General features: G+C 39.6%; 3 protein-coding genes, 1 long non-coding RNA gene and 1 other non-coding gene across 5 annotated transcripts; 3 read left to right on the forward strand and 2 right to left on the reverse strand.

Annotated features, from left to right (window-relative positions):
* Positions 1–135: 135 nt before the first annotated feature.
* On the forward strand, positions 136–17,221 carry LOC148929543 (F-box protein SKIP19-like). The gene is made up of 2 exons (XM_089056917.1): positions 136–494; positions 16,786–17,221. Exons 1-2 carry the CDS (start codon positions 136–138, stop codon positions 17,219–17,221), a joined length of 795 nt encoding a protein of 264 aa, XP_088913043.1.
* Positions 14,043–16,396, reverse strand: LOC125207607 (uncharacterized). Its single transcript, XR_016137614.1, has 3 exons — positions 15,981–16,396; positions 15,126–15,213; positions 14,043–14,251 (listed from the first exon to the last, which is right to left on the reverse strand). It is a non-coding gene; the product is annotated as an uncharacterized LOC125207607 (long non-coding RNA).
* A 2,575-nt stretch (positions 17,222–19,796) lies between the features above and the next one.
* LOC125206217 (uncharacterized) lies at positions 19,797–22,301 on the forward strand. Its single transcript, XM_048105502.2, has one exon. The coding sequence runs from the start codon at positions 19,797–19,799 to the stop codon at positions 22,299–22,301; it is 2,505 nt and encodes an 834-aa protein (XP_047961459.2).
* Positions 20,292–20,398, reverse strand: LOC148929544 (small nucleolar RNA R71). The gene has a single exon (XR_016129726.1). It is a non-coding gene; the product is annotated as a small nucleolar RNA R71 (small nucleolar RNA).
* Positions 22,302–23,832: 1,531 nt separating the features above from the next.
* LOC148929545 (uncharacterized) lies at positions 23,833–24,978 on the forward strand. The gene has a single exon (XM_089069981.1). The coding sequence runs from the start codon at positions 23,833–23,835 to the stop codon at positions 24,976–24,978; it is 1,146 nt and encodes a 381-aa protein (XP_088926107.1).
* The last annotated feature ends 1,625 nt before the right edge of the window (positions 24,979–26,603 follow it).

Raw genomic sequence — 26,603 nt, forward strand, 5'->3', positions numbered from 1 at the left:
TAATTGATTGAATAAAATAAAGGTCTCGTACACATTTATATTATGCGGAAATACAATAATATCCTAACAAAAAGAAAAGATATAAACTAAACTCCTTCAATTCACTCCCAACCCTAGAAATCAAAGATTTTGAGCATGGCTGCGCCTCCACCATCGCTGCCATGGACCGAACTGCCCGACGATTTGACGGAGAATACCGTGCAAAGGTTGGACACCGAAGAGATAGTAATGGGTGCGCAGCTAGTCTGCAGGACATGGTGGAGAGTCAGCAAGAATCCTGCCATGTGGCGCGTGATCGATATGATACAACAAAGTTACACGGCCAGGAACATTTGCCGCTGCGGGCCCCACAAACTTGGGGGCTTTTGCGATTGCACAGCTGACAGATTTTGGAACATTTGCCGCTTTGCAGTGGATCTTAGCGAGGGACAATTGGTCGAGCTAAAGCTTGCCTGTTTTGAAATGGATGGCTTCCTAAACTTCATGGCTCAGCGGTACCTTTTCGTGTGATTTTAATTTTATATTTTGAAATTGGTCGAGCTAAAGCTTGCCTATTTATATACATTTATTACATTTCAAATTCATATAATTATATTATGATGTTAAATTGCATGCTAGTTACCTTAAAAAGGAAAGCTTATCTGCTAAATTTTAGTTTTCATATGAGAAAATTTACATAGAAAAATAAATTAACTTAAAAAGGAAATCTTATTGGCCTTTTTCTTTTTAGATAAGAAAATTTTAAATTATATCAATATTGAAATTTAATAATTACTCCTACTAATTTATTCTAAAATAAATTTAACAAACATTTGATACAGGTGTCATGTTTTGCTAGCTAGTTTAAATTTATTCTATGAAAAATTTCATTCTTTGTAATGAGATAGGACTTATTTTCTACTAAAATATTTTTCTTTTTGTAGATATCTTATTTTATTAATTTTGCATTAAAATTTATGTAATTTCAAAAGTGTTTACTTTTAAAGAGCGGAGTGTGTAATATTTTAACTTTTGTAATTGTCTCACAATGAATGATAAGTTATAAAATACCAGTGTCAAATATTATGTACTGTACCTATAAAATGTCATTGTTTTGGTAAAAATGATAGTAGTATCGTATTATTTGGAGTGTTGATGCAAATGATATTGAGTTAACTTTGAGTATCATGGGACAATTAAAATTTTATACTTCAATTTGAGAAGATTATCCTATTTAGCATTAAAAGGGAAAAACTCTATATGAAACAACAGTTTCTTTCATACTAACCAAAGATCTACTGATTTACAAATAAATAAAACAATTAATTAGACGTATCACATTAAAAGTAGTGCGTCTTTTAGTCTTCTTTCTTTCTGGAACTATTATTAATATTTTTTGATTTGACTATTTTTAATTTTAAATACTCAAAGGAATATGAAGGGTCGTGCCCTTGTCTCGAATCACTTGATGCTGGGGGATGCTCTGGTAAAGATCCACGACGGTTCGGGATCCGAACATGGGCTTGATCCAGTTTTATGGTAATGGTATGATGATTGGGAAAACTCTTTTTGCATTTAGTTCATGTGCAAGTATTTAAGATTAAGCATGGGTTGAAAGCTTGTAGTTTTTGGTGTATTAAGTTATTGCTTTAGAATTTTGGCTTTTATTTCTTGGAGCTGTACATTTCTAACAATTTAACTCTTGGGTTGATAGTATTGGATCTTTTGTTCTGCAACTTTTAGCGTCTTGGTTGCTTTAGTTCTGTGGATTTTATTGTGTTTTTTTATGTGGATATTTTCAAATGTTTTTAGGACAAGAAAAATGTTGAAAAAAACCTGATTAGATTGCAATCTGTGTATATGCTCAACTTGAAATCCTAATCTTGCTCGATAGATGATTGGTCTTGGTTTATTTTGCTTTTTTTTTTCTTCCAGCAATTTATTCGACATGTTAATATTGATTTTGGTAATGAATAAATAAATCTTCAATTTATATTCACTGTATTTGCTTAAAATTTTTTTATTAATAAAATATAGCAATGGATTAATCAATTAGAAAATTCAACTCTTTCATGCATTATTATAAATTTGAAAATATGTTTTTAATTATATTGAATTTGTTAATTCATATTTTATCTTAGTTACTTTATAATGTTAGTTTAGGTAATTTAATGACAATGGATGTGACGATTTGACTGCTAATATCCTGCAAGGAACTGTTTTTAACTTTTGACTGAGACAGTCAAAAAAAACTTCCACGGTTGAAAGAGTTGTATCTTATGAGTATTAGAGCGAGCACAAGTCTAGATTTTATTTTTTAATCTCTTTTTCTTGCCTTCTCATGTGATAAAAGTGTGATATGTTATTTCGGCCACACGTGAAGGGCATGTTAAAACTTCTATATATTGTTTTCCATGACTTGGTTAGGATCCTAGCTCATTATCTTTCTCCGTAATATAATAGCACCTCTTTTATTTTGGTCTTTAATTAGAGTATAGTTAGTATAAATTGAAAGTCAATGTTATCTTTTATTATTTATTTAGAAATAATATACTCCTTCCGTCCCATTAAAAGTATAATATTTTTCTTTTCGTGTTGTCTCATACCAAGATTCAATTAAAACAAATGAAAAAAAAAAGAAAGAGTAATAATAAATAACCAAACTTTCTACAATCAAAATAAAGCTATATTACTAATTTGATGTATTAATTATATATTAAAATAATAAATATATGACCACAATATTATGCACTTTCCATATTCTATGTATGCATCGATATATTTTAATTAAATGCATAAATAAATCTATTTTTTTTTCAAATATACTAGTTTTTGGTTGTGTAAAATATGATCAAATAGATTTATTGAAAAGAAAATAGTGATATTCATATGAGTCTTCTCTTCGTTCAATAATCATTTAATTAATCTTGAAAGCTCAAACTCATTTATTGAATTTGTCCATATTTAAAACAGGAATAAGAAGAGTCGTGGGCAGTTACCGAAGAGCCTCTTATTTCAGTTTTCAATACAATCATGTCAATTGTCATTAGCATGTGTATATATATATAATAACATGATATACCTCCAAAATCAACCTAACATATAATCATTGAAGATGTTGAGCAAGGGAGCAAAATCAGAATCGACCGAGCTGATGATGCAAACTGAGCTTCCAATTCCGACGGTGGCTGCCTCAGCCTCGCCTCCGCTTCCGGTGTCGCCGCCATGGATCGAGCTGCGCCGCCGATGACATGCACCTTATCAGTACCTTTATTTAATCGAAACATTAGCTTTCATGGATCACAACCGTGAGCCCGATGATTTAGAAGTACAAGTGAGACCTCTATTCCACTAACTTTTTTCCACCCATTTTTCTTAACATTTCTTGAAACCCGTACCGCCAATGAATGAGACTCCTAATGGCGGACGGAGGGAGTATACTATTCTAATTTAAATATTTATTTTTAATGATATATTTAAATATTTTTTAAATAAATACTTTCATGTTTATCAATAATTGAAAAAAAAATCAATAAATAAAATAAAATATAAATATAATATAATTATCTTCCATTAATCAATGGATCTATCTTTTATTATCATACGGTAGCAACTAATTCAATAATGGGCCCATATATTTAGCCCATTTAATTAAATAAAATAAGCATTAAACGTATCTTCTTCTTCGTCTGAACTCTCTGCTCTTTCCCTGTGTTCATCTCTCTCTCCATCTCACTCATCTATTCTATTTTACTCACGAATTTTCTTTATCTCCCATTTTATTTACTGCAAAGGCTGAAGAATTGTGGTGGAAGTCCGCCACTCGCGGTCAAGGCGGAGCTCGATGGGGTCGAAGATGGAGTTGTGCGGGATCTCCGAGGTCCAAGAATGCAGTTTCCGGCAGTGCTCGTAGGACCACGGTGGGTCGGTCGATCCCACTCGACCCCACCTAGGTCCGTCAGTGTTTGGCTCGGTCTCGTCTCGACGAGACGAGCCAGCATCGAGTCAGCGTTGCGAGGCTCATCTCGTCTCGACGAGACGAGACATCTCGTCGCGCGACGCGACACGGCGAGGCCGGCCTCGAGCTGGCGAGACGACGCGCGCGCCCACGTGGAGCGCGCTGGAGCGTTGCGTGACGCCCACTCGCCGGCCCGCGAGTAGGCGTCGTATTTATGACGTAATAATTTTTTTTTATAAATTCGAAAAAATCGAATTTAATTAAAAAAAAAATAAATTTTCAAACGGTCAAATGACCGTTGGGGACCAAACGGTTGAATTTTTCAAATTTTTTTTTATTTTTATTTTTTTTTAATTTATTTTTTATTCTTCTATAAATATACTCCACACTCCATTCACCATTTTACACTCAAACACAACTTTCATTCCTCATTCCTCTTCCATTTTACACCAAACACTACTCTCAAATTGTTGAAAAAATGTCCCGATGGAAACTCCAGCAGCTCCGGCAGACGGCGCTCCGGCGGGTTCGACTTGAACTCGTTCGACGATTGGGCGAGCATGTACAACTGTTTGGGTACTCCCGGTTCGTCGCCGGGCATCCAAGGCTCGACCACCCTGCCGGCGTACCAAACACCACATTTTGATGTGGATGCATACTATCGTCCCTCCCCCCAGAGGTACGGGCAATCGCCGGGATTATCCCAAATTCCGGAGAATTTTTTGGCGCCTGATCGCAGTTTGCCCGACTGGCCAATTGGTGGTGGCTCCGGCTCCGGCTCCGGCAGGATCAACCTCACTCTCGGCGTCAATGCTGAGGAGGAAGAGGAGACAGCGGCTGCAGAGGTTGGTAGAGACGGCAGCCGTCATGCATACAGCCAAGCCGAGACGTTGGCTCTGTACGACGCTTGGATCAGCGTCTCATACGATCCTGTCGTCGGGAATCAACAAACCCACAAGTGCTTTTGGCAAAAAGTCACCGAAGTTTACAACGCCCGAAGGCCGACAAATACCGTTCCCTGCAACGTGAAGATGCTCCGCAATCATTGGGACTGATGCGACAGAGATGTCAAAAAATTCTGCGCCATATACAGGGGAGAAGAGGCGAATTATCAGAGCGGAGCCAGTGGAGCCAACATTCTGAGAGCGGCGTTGCGGGTCTTCAAAGACGACGTCGGCAAAGATTTCAAGCTTGTCGATGTTTGGTCGCAAGTCCACCACCTTGACAGGTGGGCTGGCAGTGTCGAGTCGAGCTCGGTCTCGAAAAACGCACGAAGCACAGGGTGCGTGGCCACTACTCGTCTAGTGATGGCGGCGAAGGCAACACCTCACGTGAGGGCACACCAACCGATGATGTAGGGGGCTCTTCTTCCGGTGCACGACGTCGGTCGCAAGGGACCAAGGCGGCGAAGGCGGCTAGAGCCAGGGGGAGAGCGAGAGCGAGAGGGATGGGCCGCGGCGGACCAAGCCAGGCGGGCTCGGGCTCGGGCTCCGGCACGGGCACGAGCACGGGCTCGCACACCCTAATGTCCATGTACCTAGTCGCCACGATGGCAGACCTCTCAAAATTGAATCCTGGCCAAGTTGTAGCCCATATGGCCGGAATTGAGTATATGAGAGCTCAACTTGTTATAGTTGTACCGCCGACTTCGGGGGATGATGATTCGCCGGCGGAGTAGTTTTTTTTTTTTTTTAGGATTTTAAATTATGTACTTTTTTTATTTTTTAGGATTTTAAGTTGTAATATTTATTTTATTTTAATGAAGTGTGTTTTTATTAATTGAATTTGTTGAAATTAAAAATAAAAAATGAAATTGAATGAATAGTTAAGAGATGGTTAAGAGACGGTTAAGAGATGGAGGGTTGCAGGTGCTGTCTCTTAGTTAAGAGATGAGCTGAAAAGTATAGTGGGGCCCATGAATAGTTAAGAGATGAGATGATTAAGAGACGGATAAGAGACAAGCGTTGTGGATGGCCTAAGCAAGCTATATTTTAGATTTTATTCACTTCCTATTTAGTAGAATTAGTAGATGAAAAATATTAAGAGTAACTGTTTTTCCTTTTATCAATTTAGGTTTTCATTTTTTGTTTATTTTGTTTATAGTTATTTTCCTTTAAGTTTAGGAACTTCCTGTGCTTGGGTAAAGGTTTCATTGTTGAACTAAAAAAAGGCAGATTTTGAACAATAATTTTAAATTTAGTTCTCATACTCATAAATTCTCAATTCATTGAGTTCTTGCGGTGAAGTCAATTACTCCTAATGAAAAATCAATTCATACGTATGGAGAATGAATACCATCATGGAAACCTAATCAACAAAAAATCGAAGATGTTCGCCTCTTCCTACTCAGACGCACCATCATCGCTGCCATGGACCGAACTGCCTGATGATTTGACAATGAATATCCTGCAAAGGCTGCGCATTGATGATATGATGAGAGCGCAGTTGGTGTGCAGTACATGGTGGAGAATCTGCAAGAATCCCTCCTTGTGGCGCGTGATTGATTTGGATAGTCAACAATGGGGGAACGAGGAATTCGATGACATATGCCGTTTTTGTAACACCCCTTACTCGGTTAGTTTTAACCAAATAAGTGGTGTCACATTCTGGTACGATCGATAAAGCCTATTTAACCTGCAAAACTTTTTTTTTTGTTTTCTACACACATCCAACATACAACATTATTATATAAGTAACGAAACATTTTAAAAATCCTTTTTCTACTATACATGACAAGAGTAATATTAACCGGTTTTGATACTTATTTACAACCCTTTTAGCGAAAGAAGGTTTCAAAACCTTACATCTCTAAACCAACTATATACAATCAAAAGTTAGCCTAAGCATGCCACGTGAGAACTCCAACTGTACCAGCAAAAAGGAAGGTGGTGACTTGACACGTGCAGCTACCAACGAGCGAGATCACTCGCTTCTATACTCTCTGCAGGAGGGAGAAGAAAGGGGGAGTGAGCTTCAAAAAGCCCGTAGTGTAATCGCATTCCAGAATAAAAGTCTCTAACAACTTCAATCTATATTACTATCACAAGCAAACACTTTACTACCTGGAATGTCGTATATTGTCAAATGCAACCATTTACCATCTGTTAATCAAACCATATGGCACAACATAACATATATCATACAACTATCAATTCCTTTCCTTAATCAACAATATGCTTTAGGAAAAACTATTTAGATATCTAAGGCACAAAAACATCAATTCTCAATCAAATATCATATTCATATCACATCCATATCACATTCATATCACATATAAACCCCCAAATTATGCTTAGCGATGAACACGGGTACACGGACACTATAAGCAACCCGATGAGGGCCTCTGTTATATCCACATCTGGGTGAGATACTATCAGATGTTGTACATCTTTCGTATAACCTATCATAAGGCATCTGGGTGAGATACTATCAGATGCTATATATCTTTCGTATAGCCTATCATAAGGCATCAAACATGTGTGCAGTACTGTTGTCCTATGGCATGCCAACTATACCCTGTGATTCACTCAAGCAATGGGGCATAACAACTAGTCCAGATAGCTTTCACATTATTCAACACGTATAGCTATTTAAATCACTTTGCATATCATATATCACACCAAATTACAATTTCAAAACATAATTCTCACATCTTACCTTTCCATGTCTCGTTTATGTCATTGAGTTATACCATCCACACAATCATATATAATCTCTATTGCACAAGCAGATAAAACATATGAAAACGTAGCAATATGTCTCGAAGTTAAATAGATTAAACTCTAGAACACGCGTACACTACCTGTACACGCCAACAAAACTCTTCTACTTGTTTACTTAACCCTGCATCGGCCCCTTTCCCCTATCACTTGAGCTCGCACTCGGTTCACCTAATTTTCAAACAATCATATATACAATTTATAAATAACACGAGTAAAATCAAATAATCACCTTTACCTATTTCACTTTATATACTATTTCATTCAACTCACATCATTTTAAGTACATCTCAAATTCATAATCCTCTCACACCAATAGGTCACTCAAATAAAATTAACAAAAATCACTTTCCCTACTATCAGTTACTATTTACGGCAGAGAGCACTAACTTTGAAAAAATCATTCCGCTCGACTCATAAGTCCAAAATCAATGAAACCAATTGCAAACGAAACATATAACAGTCAGGTTTATGAGGATTAATTTTGAGCTTGAAATTCCTTTTCGTTTAGGATATATGAATACTTTTTAAGAACCCGCCAGAAACAGGGCAGTCCTTTTAGAAAATTCATAATAAATCCATATGAAATCGGTTTAGGCTGAATTTTGGTGACAACGTAGAAGACATCTAAGGGTAACTTCTGGTAAAATATGAGCCGAAAAATAAATTCTTTTGATCTGTCAAATAAGCCTAGGAACCTACTGTTTAATCAGTGTACTTATTGGCTATCAAAAACATTACTCTAAAAGTTCCTTTCCTGATTCTAAAATAAAAGTATAGTTTCAAATGCATCAACACAAAATCAATATCAAGCATCAAAATAACAAAACCCCCAAATTCAAGAACCCTAATTTTGACTCCCTCAACAAGAATCACATCAAATTAACATCACTACTATGCTTAGAAACAAGATTAAGGAGGTTATGGAGAAGTCTAACCTCTAATTTCAACTAATTGCAAAGCTAAGTGGAGGTGGATTTTCAACTTGAGCTCCAAAATTAAGAAAAACTAGGGGGAATTGAGAGCTTGGATTGGCGGTGGGTACTACATGCTTCTCGGTGGAGTGATTGGAGATACCACGGTGGCTGTTCGGATGGAGTAGAGAAGTTGTCAAAATTTTTTTTGCAGAGAGGGGAGAAGTTTATGTAGAGAGAGATAAGTATGAAATCTGATTTTCAAAACCCCTCTCAAAATCTTTTCTATTTTCCTTTTTCTTTTTCTCTTTTCTTCTCCTCCTTTTTTTTTTCCCCTAATTACCCCCATAAGACACGTTTCCTATTTATTCATTTTCTTCCTTCTTTTCTTATTTTTCTAATTTCCATCATTATCTCATTTTTTTTTTTTCTTAATTCTAATCTATCCTATTTCTATTTCCTATCTTTCTAACATAAAACTAATAAAAGCATATACATATATATAAAGCCACTACTAAAAAAAAATTATATATAATTTCTAATTCTAACTTCTAAAAGATTGGGATATTACAACTCTCCCCCACTTAGGAAATTTCGTCCCTGAAATTGATACCTGACTTAAAAAGGTAGGGGTACTGCTGTCTCATCGTATCTTCCGGTTCCCATGTGGCTTCTTCTATATTATGACTTCGCCAAAGTACTTTAACAAGTGCTATCCTTTTATTTCTGAGCTCTTTGACCTCTCTTGCTAGAATCTGAACCGGTTCTTCTTCGTATGTCAAGTCTGGTTGTATTTCAATCGATTCAGCCCGGATAACATGAGAAGGATCTGATCTGTATCTCCTCAACATCGAAACATGGAACACATTATGTATCTTTTCTAGATCAGGTGGTAATGCAAGTCGGTATGCTACTGGACCAACACGTTCTAATATCTCATAGGGCCCAATAAATCTTGGACTCAGCTTTCCTTTCTTTCCAAATCGCAGTACTTTCTTCCAAGGAGATACTTTCAAAAACACTTTGTCACCAACACAGAATTCAATGTCTTTCCTCTTCAAATCTGCATAAGATTTCTGCCTATCTGATGCTTCTTTCAGTCGATTTCGTATCAATCTGACTTTTTCTTCCGTCTCTTGTACAATTTCAGGGCCCACTATCTTGTTCTCGCTTAGCTCTGTCCAACATAACGGTGTTCGACATTTACGGCCATACAATGCTTCGTATGGAGCCATCTGAATACTAGATTGGAAACTGTTGTTATATGCAAATTCCACCAATGGCAAGTATTTTTCCCAACTACCTTCAAAGATGATGACGCAACTTCTCAACATGTCTTCTAAAATCTGTATTACTCGTTCCGATTGACCATCTGTCTGTGGGTGAAAAGCTGTACTAAGGTGTAGTCGAGAACCCAAAGCTTCTTGAAATTTATTCCAGAATCTCGAAGTGAATCGTGGATCTCTGTCAGATATAATCGAGCTAGGTACTCCATGTAATCTCACAATTTCACTAATATAAAGTTCAGCTAACTTCTCTAATGAATAATCAGTTCTTACCGCAAGAAAATGAGCTGATTTGGTCAATCGATCAACAATTACCCAAACTGAATCTTTCTTCCGAGGTGATAAGGGCAATCCTACAACAAAATCCATCGTGATTCGATCCCACTTCCATTCTGGTACAGTGATTGGCTGTAATAAACCTGACGGAACTTGATGTTCAGCTTTGACTTGTTGACATGTTAAGCACCTTGCCACATATTCTGTAATATCTCTCTTCATACCATGCCACCAATAGAATTCCCTCAAGTCACGATACATTTTATTTCCTCCGGGATGCATAGAGTATAAACTGTTGTGCGCTTCCTGGAGTATATCGTTCTTCAACTCTTTATCATCTGGCACATACAATCTTCTTTTGAAATATAAGTATCCCTCGGGACTTTGATCGAATCCATGTGTCTTCCCTTGAGAGATCTGATCAAACTTAATCTTCACCTTATCATCATTCTTTTGAGAATCTTTAACCCGCTGAATCAGTGTCGATCTCACTCTAAGTTCTGCCACAAGATTTCCATCATCTGATACCTCTAGTCGTGCATTCATCGCTCTCAAAGCTGCAATTGATTTCCTGCTAAGTGCATCTGCCACAACATTGGCCTTCCCTGGATGATAATCAATCACACAATCATAATCTTTAAGTAACTCTACCCATCTTCTCTGCCTCAAATTGAGTTCTTTTTGTGTAAGTAGATACTTAAGACTCTTGTGATCTGTGTAGATATAACATCTTTCACCGTATAAGTAGTGTCTCCAAATCTTCAAGGCAAATACAACGGCTGCCAATTCTAGATCATGTGTGGGATAATTTCTCTCATGTGTTTTCAATTGCCGGGAAGCATAAGCTACTACCTTACCTTCTTGCATCAATACACAACCTAAACCATTATGCGATGCATCACTAAATACAGTGTACTCCTTTCCCGATTCAGGTTGAATTAGTACAGGTGCCTCTGTCAAAATCGCCTTTAGTTTATCAAAACTTACCTGACATTTCTCGCTCCAGTTAAAGGGCACATTCTTCTGAAGTAAAGTAGTTATCGGCTTTGCTATAATAGAAAAACCCTTCACAAATCTGCGATAATAACCTGCTAAACCAAGAAAACTACGAACCTCTGAAACATTTTTCGGAGACTTCCATTCCACAACAGCTTCAATCTTCTTCGGGTCCACTCGAATTCCTTCTGCTGATATAGTATGACCCAGAAAAGCAACTTCTGTCAGCCAAAATTCACACTTACTAAGCTTTGCATACAATTGCTTATCTCTCAATATTTGCAAGACTGTTCTCAAATGCCTTTCATGATCATCCCTGGTTTTAGAATACACAAGTATATCATCAATAAACACAATTACAAACTGATCAAGGTATGGTTGAAAAACCCGATTCATCAAATCCATAAAAGCAGCTGGGGCATTCGTCAACCCAAAAGGCATAACTTTGAATTCATAATGGCCATAACGAGTCCTGAAAGCTGTTTTAAACACATCATCATCTTTCACCTTCAACTGGTAGTAACCTGATCGCAGATCAATCTTCGAAAATATGCTTGCTCCCTTCAGTTGATCAAATAAATCATCAATTCTAGGCAAAGGATATTTATTTTTAACAGTTACCTTGTTCAACTGTCGATAATCGATACATAGTCTCATGGATCCATCTTTCTTTTTCACAAACAACACTGGCGCTCCCCAAGGTGATACACTCGGCCGTACAAACCCTCGATCAAGCAATTCTTGAAGTTGAGCTTTTAATTCTTTCAATTCTGTCGGAGCCATTCTGTAAGGGGCCATCGATATCGGTGTGGTGCCTGGTGTAACTTCAATAGAAAATTCAACTTCACGTTCTGGTGGCAAACCTGGTAACTCTTCAGGAAACACATCAGAATATTCTGACACTATAGGTATATCAGCTAACTTCGGACCCTCTGTTCGTGTATCTAGAATATAAGCTAAATATGCCTCACAACCCTTTCCCACAAGCTTACGAGCTGTAGTAACAGAAATCACATTATCAAGGTAGTCTGATCTCTTACCAACCACTATCACCTCATGATCATCTAGTGTGTACAATATTATTCTCTTCTTACAACAATCAACTAGAGCACGGTGAACATACAACCAATCCATTCCCAGAATAATGTCAAATTCACGAAACGGTAACTCCATCAAGTTGGCTAAAAAGAGACATCCTTGGACATTTAGAGGACAATTTCTATAAACTCGATTCACTACCACACTCATACCCAGGGGATTTGACACTAAGATATCATATTTAGTCTTTTCTAAGGGAAAACTATGTTCTTCTATAAGTTTATCACAAATATATGAATGAGTAGAACCGGGATCAATCAAAGCAGTAACAGGCACATCAAATACTGTAAAGGTACCCAATATGACATCAGGGGCGTCGGAGTCGTCGCGAGTCCGCATAGCATAGGCACGTGAAGGAGCTCTTGGTGCTGGTCTATGAATGGGCTCAGATGTTGCCCTCTGTCCTCGTGCTGCTCCAAAACCCCTACCTATTCCCCGGCCTTGTTGCACCCCTGGCGCTGATCTAGTCTCAGAAGCTTCTCGAATATTCTGCCCTCTCGGACAATTTCTATAGTAATGATCCTTAGATCCACATAAGAAACACGTCCCCAGAAGTTTTCGACATTCACCGGGGTGAGGTCTTCCACAATGTTGGCACATCGGTACTCTGTCTGATCCTGATCCTCCAGTACTAGCCATTGAAGTTGCCTGTTGCCTAGGCCTAAACTCTAACATTTGGCTTGGTCTTTGGCCTTGGAATCGACTACGTGTTGAACTCCTATTACCTCTGAAGTCTCTGAATCTCTTCCCTGAGAATCGAGAAGCCGAGTGAGATGATTCTGCAGGTCGTTTCTCCTGATTCATAGAGCCCTCTTCAACTTTCTCGGTAACTTTAAGTTGTTCAAGAGTCCGGGCAGCATGTGCTAACTTTGTCAAATCTGACGTCTCCAATCCTACTAGTCCAGCTTGGATAATACTCCTCAGACCCTTTCTAAACTTCCGACACATATCAGCATTTGAATAATTTATCTCTGGTGCATATCGTGAAAGACGTCGGAACTCAATCTCGTACTGTTGAACAGACCTTCTACCTTGAACTAACTGTAGAAATTCTTGTCGTCGGTCTTCTAAGTATTGTTCCCCCACATAGCACTCACGAAATTTATTCAAAAAGAAATCCCATGTCAACATTTCAGGAAGGGTAGCACGAGCCACACTGGCCCACCACCTGTGAGCCTCTTCTTTCAAAAGTGTCGTTGCACCCTGTAACTTTTCATCTGGTGTACAAGTGATGCAGCCAAATATTCGCTCTAACTGTTCCAACCAGTACTCAGCCTTGGTTGGATTATCATCTAGTCTACCTCTGAAGTCCTCAGCATGATATTCATGCATCTGTTTAACGATTGAAGATTGACTTGGTGGCACATTCCTAGCAATCTGTTGCATTGCAATCGCCATAGTGCGTAATATATCATCTTGCCCCGCCATAGGAGCAGTAGAGTCGGCTAAAGGAACCTCCTCAGACTCAGACTTAGAAGAAACCTGTAAAGAGCTAGAGGCTTCGTCACCTGACATCTCGATCCTATTAAAAGGGCAGCAGTGTCAAGTCACAGAGATTTCAAACCTATATGGCATGCTTCTATACATATTAAAGACTCAACTAAAGCCCGAGAATCACCTAACCTGGCTCTGATACCAAACATGTAACACCCCTTACTCGGTTAGTTTTAACCAAATAAGTGGTGTCACATTCTGGTACGATCGATAAAGCCTATTTAACCTGCAAAACTTTTTTTTTTGTTTTCTACACACATCCAACATACAACATTATTATATAAGTAACGAAACATTTTAAAAATCCTTTTTCTACTATACATGACAAGAGTAATATTAACCGGTTTTGATACTTATTTACAACCCTTTTAGCGAAAGAAGGTTTCAAAACCTTACATCTCTAAACCAACTATATACAATCAAAAGTTAGCCTAAGCATGCCACGTGAGAACTCCAACTGTACCAGCAAAAAGGAAGGTGGTGACTTGACACGTGCAGCTACCAACGAGCGAGATCACTCGCTTCTATACTCTCTGCAGGAGGGAGAAGAAAGGGGGAGTGAGCTTCAAAAAGCCCGTAGTGTAATCGCATTCCAGAATAAAAGTCTCTAACAACTTCAATCTATATTACTATCACAAGCAAACACTTTACTACCTGGAATGTCGTATATTGTCAAATGCAACCATTTACCATCTGTTAATCAAACCATATGGCACAACATAACATATATCATACAACTATCAATTCCTTTCCTTAATCAACAATATGCTTTAGGAAAAACTATTTAGATATCTAAGGCACAAAAACATCAATTCTCAATCAAATATCATATTCATATCACATCCATATCACATTCATATCACATTCATATCACATATAAACCCCCAAATTATGCTTAGCGATGAACACGGGTACACGGACACTATAAGCAACCCGATGAGGGCCTCTGTTATATCCACATCTGGGTGAGATACTATCAGATGTTGTACATCTTTCGTATAACCTATCATAAGGCATCTGGGTGAGATACTATCAGATGCTATATATCTTTCGTATAGCCTATCATAAGGCATCAAACATGTGTGCAGTACTGTTGTCCTATGGCATGCCAACTATACCCTGTGATTCACTCAAGCAATGGGGCATAACAACTAGTCCAGATAGCTTTCACATTATTCAACACGTATAGCTATTTAAATCACTTTGCATATCATATATCACACCAAATTACAATTTCAAAACATAATTCTCACATCTTACCTTTCCATGTCTCGTTTATGTCATTGAGTTATACCATCCACACAATCATATATAATCTCTATTGCACAAGCAGATAAAACATATGAAAACGTAGCAATATGTCTCGAAGTTAAATAGATTAAACTCTAGAACACGCGTACACTACCTGTACACGCCAACAAAACTCTTCTACTTGTTTACTTAACCCTGCATCGGCCCCTTTCCCCTATCACTTGAGCTCGCACTCGGTTCACCTAATTTTCAAACAATCATATATACAATTTATAAATAACACGAGTAAAATCAAATAATCACCTTTACCTATTTCACTTTCTATACTATTTCATTCAACTCACATCATTTTAAGTACATCTCAAATTCATAATCCTCTCACACCAATAGGTCACTCAAATAAAATTAACAAAAATCACTTTCCCTACTATCAGTTACTATTTACGGCAGAGAGCACTAACTTTGAAAAAATCATTCCGCTCGACTCATAAGTACAAAATCAATGAAACCAATTGCAAACGAAACATATAACAGTCAGGTTTATGAGGATTAATTTTGAGCTTGAAATTCCTTTTCGTTTAGGATATATGAATACTTTTTAAGAACCCGCCAGAAACAGGGCAGTCCTTTTAGAAAATTCATAATAAATCCATATGAACTCGGTTTAGGCTGAATTTTGGTGACAACGTAGAAGACATCTAAGGGTAACTTCTGGTAAAATATGAGCCGAAAAATAAATTCTTTTGATCTGTCAAATAAGCCTAGGAACCTACTGTTTAATCAGTGTACTTATTGGCTATCAAAAACATTACTCTAAAAGTTCCTTTCCTGATTCTAAAATAAAAGTATAGTTTCAAATGCATCAACACAAAATCAATATCAAGCATCAAAATAACAAAACCCCCAAATTCAAGAACCCTAATTTTGACTCCCTCAACAAGAATCACATCAAATTAACATCACTACTATGCTTAGAAACAAGATTAAGGAGGTTATGGAGAAGTCTAACCTCTAATTTCAACTAATTGCAAAGCTAAGTGGAGGTGGATTTTCAACTTGAGCTCCAAAATTAAGAAAAACTAGGGGGAATTGAGAGCTTGGATTGGCGGTGGGTACTACATGCTTCTCGGTGGAGTGATTGGAGATACCACGGTGGCTGTTCGGATGGAGTAGAGAAGTTGTCAAAATTTTTTTTGCAGAGAGGGGAGAAGTTTATGTAGAGAGAGATAAGTATGAAATCTGATTTTCAAAACCCCTCTCAAAATCTTTTCTATTTTCCTTTTTCTTTTTCTCTTTTCTTCTCCTCCTTTTTTTTTTCCCCTAATTACCCCCATAAGACACGTTTCCTATTTATTCATTTTCTTCCTTCTTTTCTTATTTTTCTAATTTCCATCATTATCTCATTTTTTTTTTTTCTTAATTCTAATCTATCCTATTTCTATTTCCTATCTTTCTAACATAAAACTAATAAAAGCATATACATATATATAAAGCCACTACTAAAAAAAAATTATATATAATTTCTAATTCTAACTTCTAAAAGATTGGGATATTACAGTTTTGCAGTGGATCGTAGCCAGGGATAATTGATCGACCTATTGGTTACTAGTTTCGCTGGAGACTATGGGTTTCTGAATTACGTTGCTGAGTGGTATAACACGATTCTCTTCTCTATATGTTTTGTTATTGCTAATAAACACTTGCTTTTTTTATATCTTGTTGGATGAATATGAACAACAATTTTATGTAACAAGTAGTGTAGTTTTTGTTATGGATAAAAGCTTTATAATGAAATAGTAATGTGAATTTGCCAGATCAAGTCAGCTTCGAAGCCTTACACTCATAGGGTATGATGAAATAGGAGATGCTTTGAATGATGCATTAGAGAAACTCCCACAATTGGAAGAGTTACACCTTATCGAGATGCCAATGCTCAGTATCAAACAATTCGAGAGCATTGGCATCTCTTGCCCCATGTTGAAATCATTTGTTTATAACGAGTATCCAGAAGATGTGGATGATGGAAGATTCAGCATCGAGTATGGTGTTGCAATTGGGAAAACCATGCCTAATTTGCGCCACCTCGGACTTGAGGGGCTACGGACCAAGAATGAGGGGCTGGAAGCGATTCTTGATGGCTATCCCTACCTTGAAACACTCCATCTTGAGAGATGCTATGGTCTTGATCTACAAGGCGGTCTAGGCAAAAGATGTTCTGACCAAATAAAAGATCTTATAATCAGTTCTTAGTCTTGTCAATCTAAACATGTTTCATCAAATGATGACTTATTGCAAGGCAACTTCTATGATACTACGTGGTTATGAATATGATCCAGCTGATTTTTATTAGGATTCAAGATGTTGATGGTTATTAGAGCATCCACAGTGGGGGAGCCGCGGCTCTCGGCCCGGGCTTGGGCAGCCCGCGGCCCCCCACTACTGAGGCGAGGGCTGGACGCGGCTCAGGGGGGGTGGACGAGCGATGGCCGAGCGCTCGGCCAGGCCGAGGCTCTTGGGCAGGCGGCTCGGCCCGCCACTGCAGGGGCCGAGAGCCGCGGCCCTGCCCACCAATTTTCAATTTTTTTTTTTTTTTTTTTTTTTTTTTTTTTTTTAAATTCGAAAATTATATTTATAAATACTATATTCATTCCAATTTTTTTTATCTTCCTCCATTCTAAAACCCTAAAAATTCCTACCATTTTCAAAGTACAAAATGCAAGGTGGAGATGATTCTCCCGGCTATGGAGAATCGGGATTTGCCGCATTTTCGTCTTCCCAACCGTGGAGATCGAGTCCGACCCCCCCTCCAACGAACCTGTGGAGTCCACAATCGCCGCCGCCGTGGCATCAGACACCCCAACTCCGGGGTCAGTCCTCCTCTCAGCCGCAGAGGAACGTGGGTCGTCCCCAATCGGGGTTCGGCGACTACCGGCCCAATATGGACGCGATAAACAACCCTTCTCAGCAATTCCAATCCTCTCAATTCCAATACACCCAATCCCCTCTATCTGAATCTGATAGATTCACGTGGGAACAGTTGATGGGAACACCACCAGATACTCCGGTGTCCGGTACTCAAGGCGGTCGCGGGCGGAGTCAAGGCGTTGGGGGGCGAAACGGCGACGAATGTGGGCGATCCGGCGGAAATGGTGGGGGGCGTGGCGGCGGCGGTGGTCGAACCGCCGGCCGCCGTGGAGAGCAGGGCGGTGGCGGCGGTGGCGGTGACAAACTCATATTTTAGCCTTGTTTTATGGGTGATTAAAGAGTGCTTTTAATGATTTAAGATGTTAAATACAAGTTTTTCACCTTATATTCACTAATTAGGTGAGTTGATGGGTTTGTCGTAGTTTTGTGATGAAAACAGGTTGAAACGAGCCGAAGCTGAAATTCGAGGAGTTCTCCAGAAGGAAAACCCGACCGGGTGTTTTCCATCTCTCGGAACACCCGGTCGGGTGTTTTGAAGTAGCATTGTGGACTCCAGGAGGAAAACCCGACCGGGTGTTTTCCATCTCTCGGAAAACCCGGTCGGGTGTTTTGCAAAACAGCGGGCTTCGGGAAGAAAACCCGGTCGGGTGTTTTGATACCTACAAATCACCCGACCGGGTGTTTTGCTAATTGCCCTGATTTTCACTCCAAGTATAAAAGGGGTTCGAACTCAATTTAGAACCCTAACTCTCCCCACGCCCAAAAACAGTTCTTCCACCTTTGAGAGCGGATTGAAGAGACAAAGAGTCCGAGTCATCAACAAGTTTGAAGACGAAGACGATTTGCCATCCAATTCACCCTTGGGAGTACTTTTATTAGTTTACTATGTTCAATTCTCTTTCTATGGATTCTTCTTATGGATTTGTATTGAATATGAGTAGCTAAATCTTTCGTAGGGTTTTGGTGAAGACTACAATGAACGCTTTCGATTAATTCAAGGACTTTTGATTACCTTTGCTCTTGTGATTTCTTTGTTTCATTCTTGTACCTTTTCAACTCAATTGCTTAGCTACCATTTGGGTTTGTTGACCTAGTTTTGAGTAATCGAGAGATACCTAATTAGGATTGATAAAAGAATGAACAACACCTAGATAATTTGCATTCGAGAGAAGGAATTCTAGAGTGAGGGCTTTAGCCTTTTGTTTTAAGGAGTTAATTGTTGAGTATTAGAAGGAGACTTCATTATTAATGATTAATCAACTGATTAAGTGCACTCGAGAGAGGGCTTAGTCTAGACTAGCGGCTTTCCTAGTAATCCTAGAGACTTTAATTGGGTAATCGAAGTTGTTGATTTGTTCGCATCGTGTTCGTTGTAGTTGGATCCAAGGCTCTACCGTGTTCTCTTATTTGGAACTTTTCTTGGTTGCGCGCTCTTAGCTTGTTTATGTTTATTTGTTTCTAAAAATCAAAACCAACTCTCCGGATTTTCTAGATAGTGTTCTAAATTGCTTCGTAGTACTCAAACCGGCACTTAGTCTCTGTGGATACGATACTCTTGACTTGTCTATGCTACGATAGCCCCGTACACTTGCGGGTATTTCTCGTGTTAAAATAAGTTGAGTCAAGTTTTTGGCGCCGTTGCCGGGGACTAATTTGCTTTTGTGTTTGATATTGTGATAAAATTGAGAATACTAGTTTAGACATTTACTTGCTTTATTTAGTTTAGTTTTCTAGATTGGCTCTAATTTTCCTTTGTTTTCTCTCTTGTGTTGTGTAGGTTTTTATGCTCACGCGCTCAAGGCATCTACCCCTTGAGCCGATCAATTTAGAGATAGAAGCCGCCAATAGAAGAAGAGGAGGACGAAGGAGGAGAGCACGAGCTCAACATTTAGTTGAGCCAATGGAAAATCCAAATTGGAACAACGGGGAGGTACCACCTCCACCTCCACCTCCCCTTAATCAAGATCAAATCATCCTCCAATTACAACAACAAATGGAGGAGATGAGAAGGGAAAGAGAGGAGGAAAGGAGAAGAGAGGCACCGGTTAGAAATGCATTTGGGAACGTCAATATTCCAATGCCACCCATTGATCCAAGAGTGAATGCTAACAACTTTGAGTTGAAGACGGCATTGATCCAATTTGTGGAGCAACGTGTGTTCTCGGGAAGACCCACGGAGGATCCTAATATGCACTTAGCCAAATTCTTGGAGATTGCCAACACAACCAAGCTTAATGGGGTTCCCGAAGATACAATCAAGCTTAGGCTATTCCCATTCTCATTGACGGGATGTGCTAGAGATTGGTTTGATAACCTTGAGCCGGGCTCGGTTATAAGTTGGGACGACTTAGCCAAAAAGTTCTTGGAGAGGTTCTTCCCTCTTAGCTCTACTCTCAACCTACAAGCGGAGATCTCCTACTTTAAAATGAAGAGCCAAGAGTCTATGTTCGAAGCATGGGAGAGATTCAATGCTTTGTTGAAGAAGTGCCCTAACCATGGGTTATCTCCGGGCCATCAAGTGAGCCTTTTCTATAATGGATGCTCGGAATTTATCAAAAGTCAACTAGACTTTGGTTCGGGGGGATCATTCTTAGACAAGGGGGTCGATGAGTGCAAGAAGATGCTCCAAAGGCTTGCATATACTAGCAAGAGTTGGAGCTCGGGACGAGATGGCTCTATGCCGGTAGCTTCGGTTGTTGATTCGGATGCATTCAATCTCCTCAACCAACAAATGATGATTCTCAATCAAAAGGTGGATAGCCTAAGTTTGGGGGTGACACCCATTGGAGAGCCTCAACCGCCCATTGAAGATGTCAATTATATACATCAAGGAGGAAATCAAGGGGGTAATCCAAGGAATTTCAACAATTATCGCCCTAACAATGGGGGTGGTAATTATCTAGGCTACCGCCCACCCTTTAATGCGCATCCAAACCTTTCATATGGGAATCCGAGTAATGCTATTCAACCATCTCCATCGCCCGGATTGGGAGCATCAAGTGGGGCCACTAATGCGCCTAGTACTTCAAAGTCTTCAAGTGATGTTACCAATGAGCTTCTAAAAGCTTTGATGGAGAAGACCGATGGGATTATGGAATACTCTACCAAGAGAATTGATAAAGTTGAGACGGCTGTGGTAGAAGTTGCTACAAGAATGGGGGCCTTGGAGCACCAAATGAGTCAAATTGCTCAAACCGTGGGTCAACTTCATCAACCGGGGCAATTCCCAAGCACTACAATTCCAAATCCGAAAGATTGCAAGGCAATCTACTTGAGGAGTGGGACAAGTTATGAGAGTCCTCCTATACCCGAAGTGGAAGCTAAGGAAGTACCCGAAGAAGAGAAAGAAGAAGAGGAAATAGAGGTGGAGTCACCTAATATGCCATCCGAGGGTCAACCCGAGGCAATTATTCCTCCCAAGCCCATGGAAGTCAAAATTCCTTTTCCTCAAGTGGTGCACAAGAAGAAATTAGATGAGAAGTTTGCAAAGTTCCTTGAGATCTTCAAGAGGGTGCACCTCAATATACCTCTCATTGAGGCACTCCAACAAATGCCCGGCTATCTCAAATTCTTGAAGGAGATTATGTCAAAGAAGAAGAAGTTGGTTGATTATGAAACCGTGAGCTTGACCGAGAATTGTAGTGCAATCATCCAACAAAAGATGCCGGCAAAGATGAAAGATCCGGGAAGCTTCAACATCTCTTGTGTGATCGGGAATGATAGGCAAACCAAGGCTTTGTGTGATTTGGGGGCAAGCATAAATCTTATGCCCTTAAGCTTCTTCCGGAAGTTAAAGTTTGGTGTTTTGAAGCCGACTACCATCACCCTTCAAATGGCGGATAAGTCCGTCAAGTTCCCCAATGGAATTCTTGAAAATGTCTTAGTAAGGGTGAATGATTTTATCTTCCCCGTGGACTTTGTAGTCTTGGACATGAAGGAGGACCCTAATGTTCCTCTCATTCTTGGAAGACCATTCCTTGCAACCGGGAAAGCTTTAATTGATGTCACCAAGGGAGAACTCACCCTTAGGCATGGAAACAAGACGGCTATCCTCTCTATGTTAGACAAGATGAAACGCCATGAAATGGAAGAATCCAAGAGAGTAGAAGAGGTGCCTTTGGAAATTGAAGAGTGCAAGGTGATACAAGTGTCTAAGAATGTTGAAGTTGAGAAGCCCTTGGAGGAGATCTTGGTCCCTAATTGGTTCTTTGAGCTTGAGAATGAAACAAGTTTGGGGGAGCAAAAGAAGGAGGTGCAAAAATTGGCAATTGGTGAATCTCGTGGAGTTGACCTTGGAGAAATTGACAAGCCTATTTGGTGGAAAAAGCAGCTAAACAAGCTTTATTTGGCCGCAAAAGCTAGGACGGGGCCGGATGAGGTGATCCGAGTGAGCTTCGACCATTAAGTGAGAGCTTGAAGACCGTCAGGCAAACGACGTTAAACAATTGCGCTATGGGGGAGGCAACCCCTAGTAGGTATAATTTTATTTTATGTCAATGTGTTTTTCTCTCACTTGTAGGATTTTTCTTTGTTTTAGTGTGTGTAACAGGAAAATAGGAACAAAAGAGTGAAAAATGGAAAAAAGGGTCGAATTCCAGTGGAAAAACCCGCCCGGGTGTTTTCCATCTCTAGGAAAACCCGGTCGGGTGTTTTGTAAAAAGCCGTCGATTCTAGGAAGAAAACCCGACCGGGTGTTTTCGAATTTCCGAATCACCCGGTCGGGTGTTTTGTCGCGTATATAATTCTGCCGTCGCAGAATCACCCGGCATAAACACTCGACGCAATTCTCGAACCCTAGCTCCCCAATTCTCAAATTTCGGTGATTTCCTCTCAATTTCTCCCTTCCAATCTCACTTCTACACTCTATTAACTCTTCTACTCTCTCTTTTACACATTTTAAACCATTTAATTGGTGGAATTTGTGAGAACAAGGCAAGAAGCTAATTTTCAAGTTCTACTTCTAATTAAGCCCTAAAGGTATGGATTTCTCCCTCTATTCTTCTCTACCCATGTATCATTGTTGAATATTGAGTGATTTATGGAAGATTATGAAGAATTTGGTGCATAATTGTGGGGTTTTGAGGATTAAGAGTGGATTTGTTGTAGAATTGCTAGAATGGGTGAAAATTTAGAACTTGTTTGCACAATGTGAAGTTGAATGTGTTGATATGTTGCCTTGTTGGACATTGTTGATCATTTGTTTCATGTTGTTGAAGAGTTGTGATGGTAGAAGGATAAGACAATGAATGGATGGTGTAGTTGTGAGTGATATTGGTTTGAATTGTTAACAATTGTGATTGATTGGTTTTAGGGGAGAATTTGGCTACAAGCATGAGGATTAATGATGATTTTTGTGATATGATGAAGTAAAATTTTTGAGCTTTGCATGTTAGAACAAGAATAGAATGAATTTGTGCATCTCGTGAGCTTAAAGTGTAATTTCATGCTTAGTTTCTTTTGTTATATACTTTGATTGTTGATATATAAGCACTTATTTGGAGGTGATGCCTACTCTTGTGTTTTAAATGCTTAGTTTGATGATAGAGATTAGTGAAAAGTACTCCATGATGATAACTTGTTGAATGATTAGCTTTGAGCTAAGTTTGGGGGAGTGCTTTTACTTTGGTTGATAGATTTTTCTAGGTTTTGATTACATTGCCATCTAATACTTGGCATTTGTAGGTACAATGGTTCTTTCAGCATCAGCATGCTCGGTTGCACTAAGAACCGCAGAAGAGCGGGCCAAATGGAAGGTTCTGGCCCGACAAGATTACAAGGTTGCGAGGCAACCTTGCCGAGTACTTCTACATAATTTGGGCCTACTACAATGCTTTGACGAGCTATGTAACGTGGGGGAACTTAATGGAATCTTCACAAGGGAGATCGTGTCCTACCATCGTCTCACTCTTGAGTTCTTAACCACATTGGTGGTACAGATGCGAGGAAGGAATATTGTGGCTATAAGGTTCCGGCTGAGGAACAATGAATACGAGCTGTCCATGGAGGCGCTTAAGGAGATTTATGGGATCACTACGGATGAGTATGACATGCCGAGGGAGTTCAAGAACAGTAGATTCTGGAACGACATCACTCTTGAGACAGATGGGTTCAAGGCTGCCCGGGCCAAGAGCTCCATGATCCGGAACCCAGTTCTTCGGATGATTCAGAAGGCCTGCAACAATCATCCCTTTGCACGTGCCGAAACAGGGAGTGTACAAAAAGATGAGCTATTTTTGCTATGGTGCCTTGTACACAAAAGGCCAATGAATATGGTGCACTATATGGTGAAAAACATAGAGCGAGCATCGAAGAGGAGTACGGGGACTATATGTTGCGGTGCTGTGGTGGGCGCAATTGCGCGCCACTTGGGTGTGAGTACAAGGGGGTTTGAGCCGGATATCGGGTCTACGGTTATGGACATTGAAGCACTCCGGAGATCGCATGATCTTGGAGTAGATGGAGGCCAAGCCTTTTTCTTGCAGAGGTTGAAGGATCACTTCCCTCTTCCGGACCCCATCAACACGTACATCAATGGGCCCGTGGAGAAGAGAAATTGGAAGATGAATTCTCCAATCCACCAAACCATCGTAGCCCGATTCCCGAACAGAAGATTTGAAGAGGTTGATCCAGATGAGTATGAAGAATTTGAACATGCGGCGTTTCCTGAGGCTCCCGAGGTCCCCGAGTATTTGAGGATAGGGCAGGCAAATGAAGATGAAGATGAGGTTCGCGAGGAACCCGATGAAGAGATGCCGCCATATGGTGATGAAGGAGCCGGGACAAGCACTCAGAGGACAAGAAGCCGCCAAGAGAGAGAAGAAGAGGACTACTACTCGATCAACGAGAGGTTGGCACGTATGGAGCTTCGGCATGAGGAACAGTGGGCCCAGAACGATGCACGGCTGAACCAGTATGAGGCGAGGTGGAACCAGTTCGAAGCTCAGAATGATGCGCGATGGAACCGGTATGAGGAGAACTGGAGTCAATTTACCGAGTTCAACAACGCCCAATGGGCCAACCTCAATGCTCGGTTCGATGAATTTCGCGGCCCTTGGCAGTATCCACCTCCGCCTCCACAGTGAAGGTCCATGGGAGATCCACTCTCTTTCAAACTTATCCTAGCTTTGCTTGGAATAAGTTTGGGGGGTGTCTAGTGGACTCCCTCTTCTATCTCTATCTCTCTCTATTTGATGACTCTCTATTTGATGATACCCCGTCTGTACCCCTATTCTTTTGATACTATTTGATGATGATATGTGGGCATGTAATCTTAACTCATGATATTCTTGATTGTGGATTTTGGGGAGTGTTTCCTTGTTTCTTTGTTCCAATTGTTTTTGTGTTTTTGTTTCTTTTTAGGAATGTTTTTCTTGTTTTCTTAGTATGTTTAATAATCTCCCTTGGGTAGAATGATAGTAGGGTGAGAGAAAGTGATGTTTGAACGAGTGTGAGGATTGGTTGGAGGAGTTGCCAATGATGATTTTGTGCCAAAATTTTTGAAAATCTTGTTGATATGGCTAAGTAACATGTAATCTTCATTTCAAATTGCCTAAAGTGAATCGCATGGTGCCTTGTCTTTTGCCAAAATGACCTTGTGAGAATTAAGCCTATACTATCACTAAATGTGTGTTTTATCTCAAACATGTCATATGTTTCTAGAACTTGCTCGCGATCTCCTTGAGTCTACATAGTGGCTAGAGAGATAAGGGAGGATGTTAGGCCATTTTTATTAGCCAAATCCTAGTTTCACTCGCTATGTTAATAATCCTTGTTAGCCCACTTTGAGCCTATAAACCTTTTCTTTGACAAACCGAGGGGTTGGAATTGCCATGTGGTACTTTTGAAAAATCAAAGAGAAATGTGGAAGTGGTGTTGGCAAATGAAAAACAAGTTTGTTGAGTTAGAAAAGAAAAAGAAAAAGAAAAAGAAAATAGTGATGATACCATGCAAAGCATGGAGAGAAAAAAAAAAAAAAAAAAGAAGAGAGAGAGAAAAAGAATAGAAAAAGAAAAGAAAAGGAAAAAGTTGAAAGCGAAAAATGGTGAGCAATTGACATTTGGTGAAAAAGGTGTGCCTTGAATGTTGAAAAAGAGGTATTGAACAAAAGTGAAATGTTGGTAGTTGGGAAGAGTCTAGGCAAAGCCTAGTACTAGCTAAGATTGGGGAAGAAAGTTGGTGAAGTTGAATAGGTCATGTCTTGGGGATTAAAGTCACTTTAGCCAAAAATTACCTCACCTATCCAAAGAGCCTACATTACAACCTATAGAAAAGACCTTTCGGACCTTAGATCTTTAATCACACCGTAGTAGAGGAGAGTGTAGATTTCGAGCAAGCATATGGTAAACTATGCATGAATTGATGATTTGAGAGTTATGTCATGAGCCTATACACCTTGAGAGTGAGTGAAATTTCTAAAATGCACATTGCATTTTCTCCTTGTGAGGGTGAATTGGCAAGGTTGAGTACATGATAGTAGCTTGAAGCAATACTTTATAACGTTATACTTGTATACGAGGCCATTGATACTTGTTGAAAACTTTATTTCTACTGAGGCAATGATGACACTCCAACATCCTTACATGAGTTTGTCTTCTTATTTTCTTCTTCTTGTTTAGGGACAAACAAGTGTTTAAGTTTGGGGGAGTTGACAAACTCATATTTTAGCCTTGTTTTATGGGTGATTAAAGAGTGCTTTTAATGATTTAAG

This window comes from Salvia hispanica, chromosome 4 (genome assembly GCF_029641045.1).
Source record: "Salvia hispanica isolate PSC_SH4W2 chromosome 4, Shi_PSC_v1, whole genome shotgun sequence".
NCBI lineage: Eukaryota > Viridiplantae > Streptophyta > Magnoliopsida > Lamiales > Lamiaceae > Salvia > Salvia hispanica.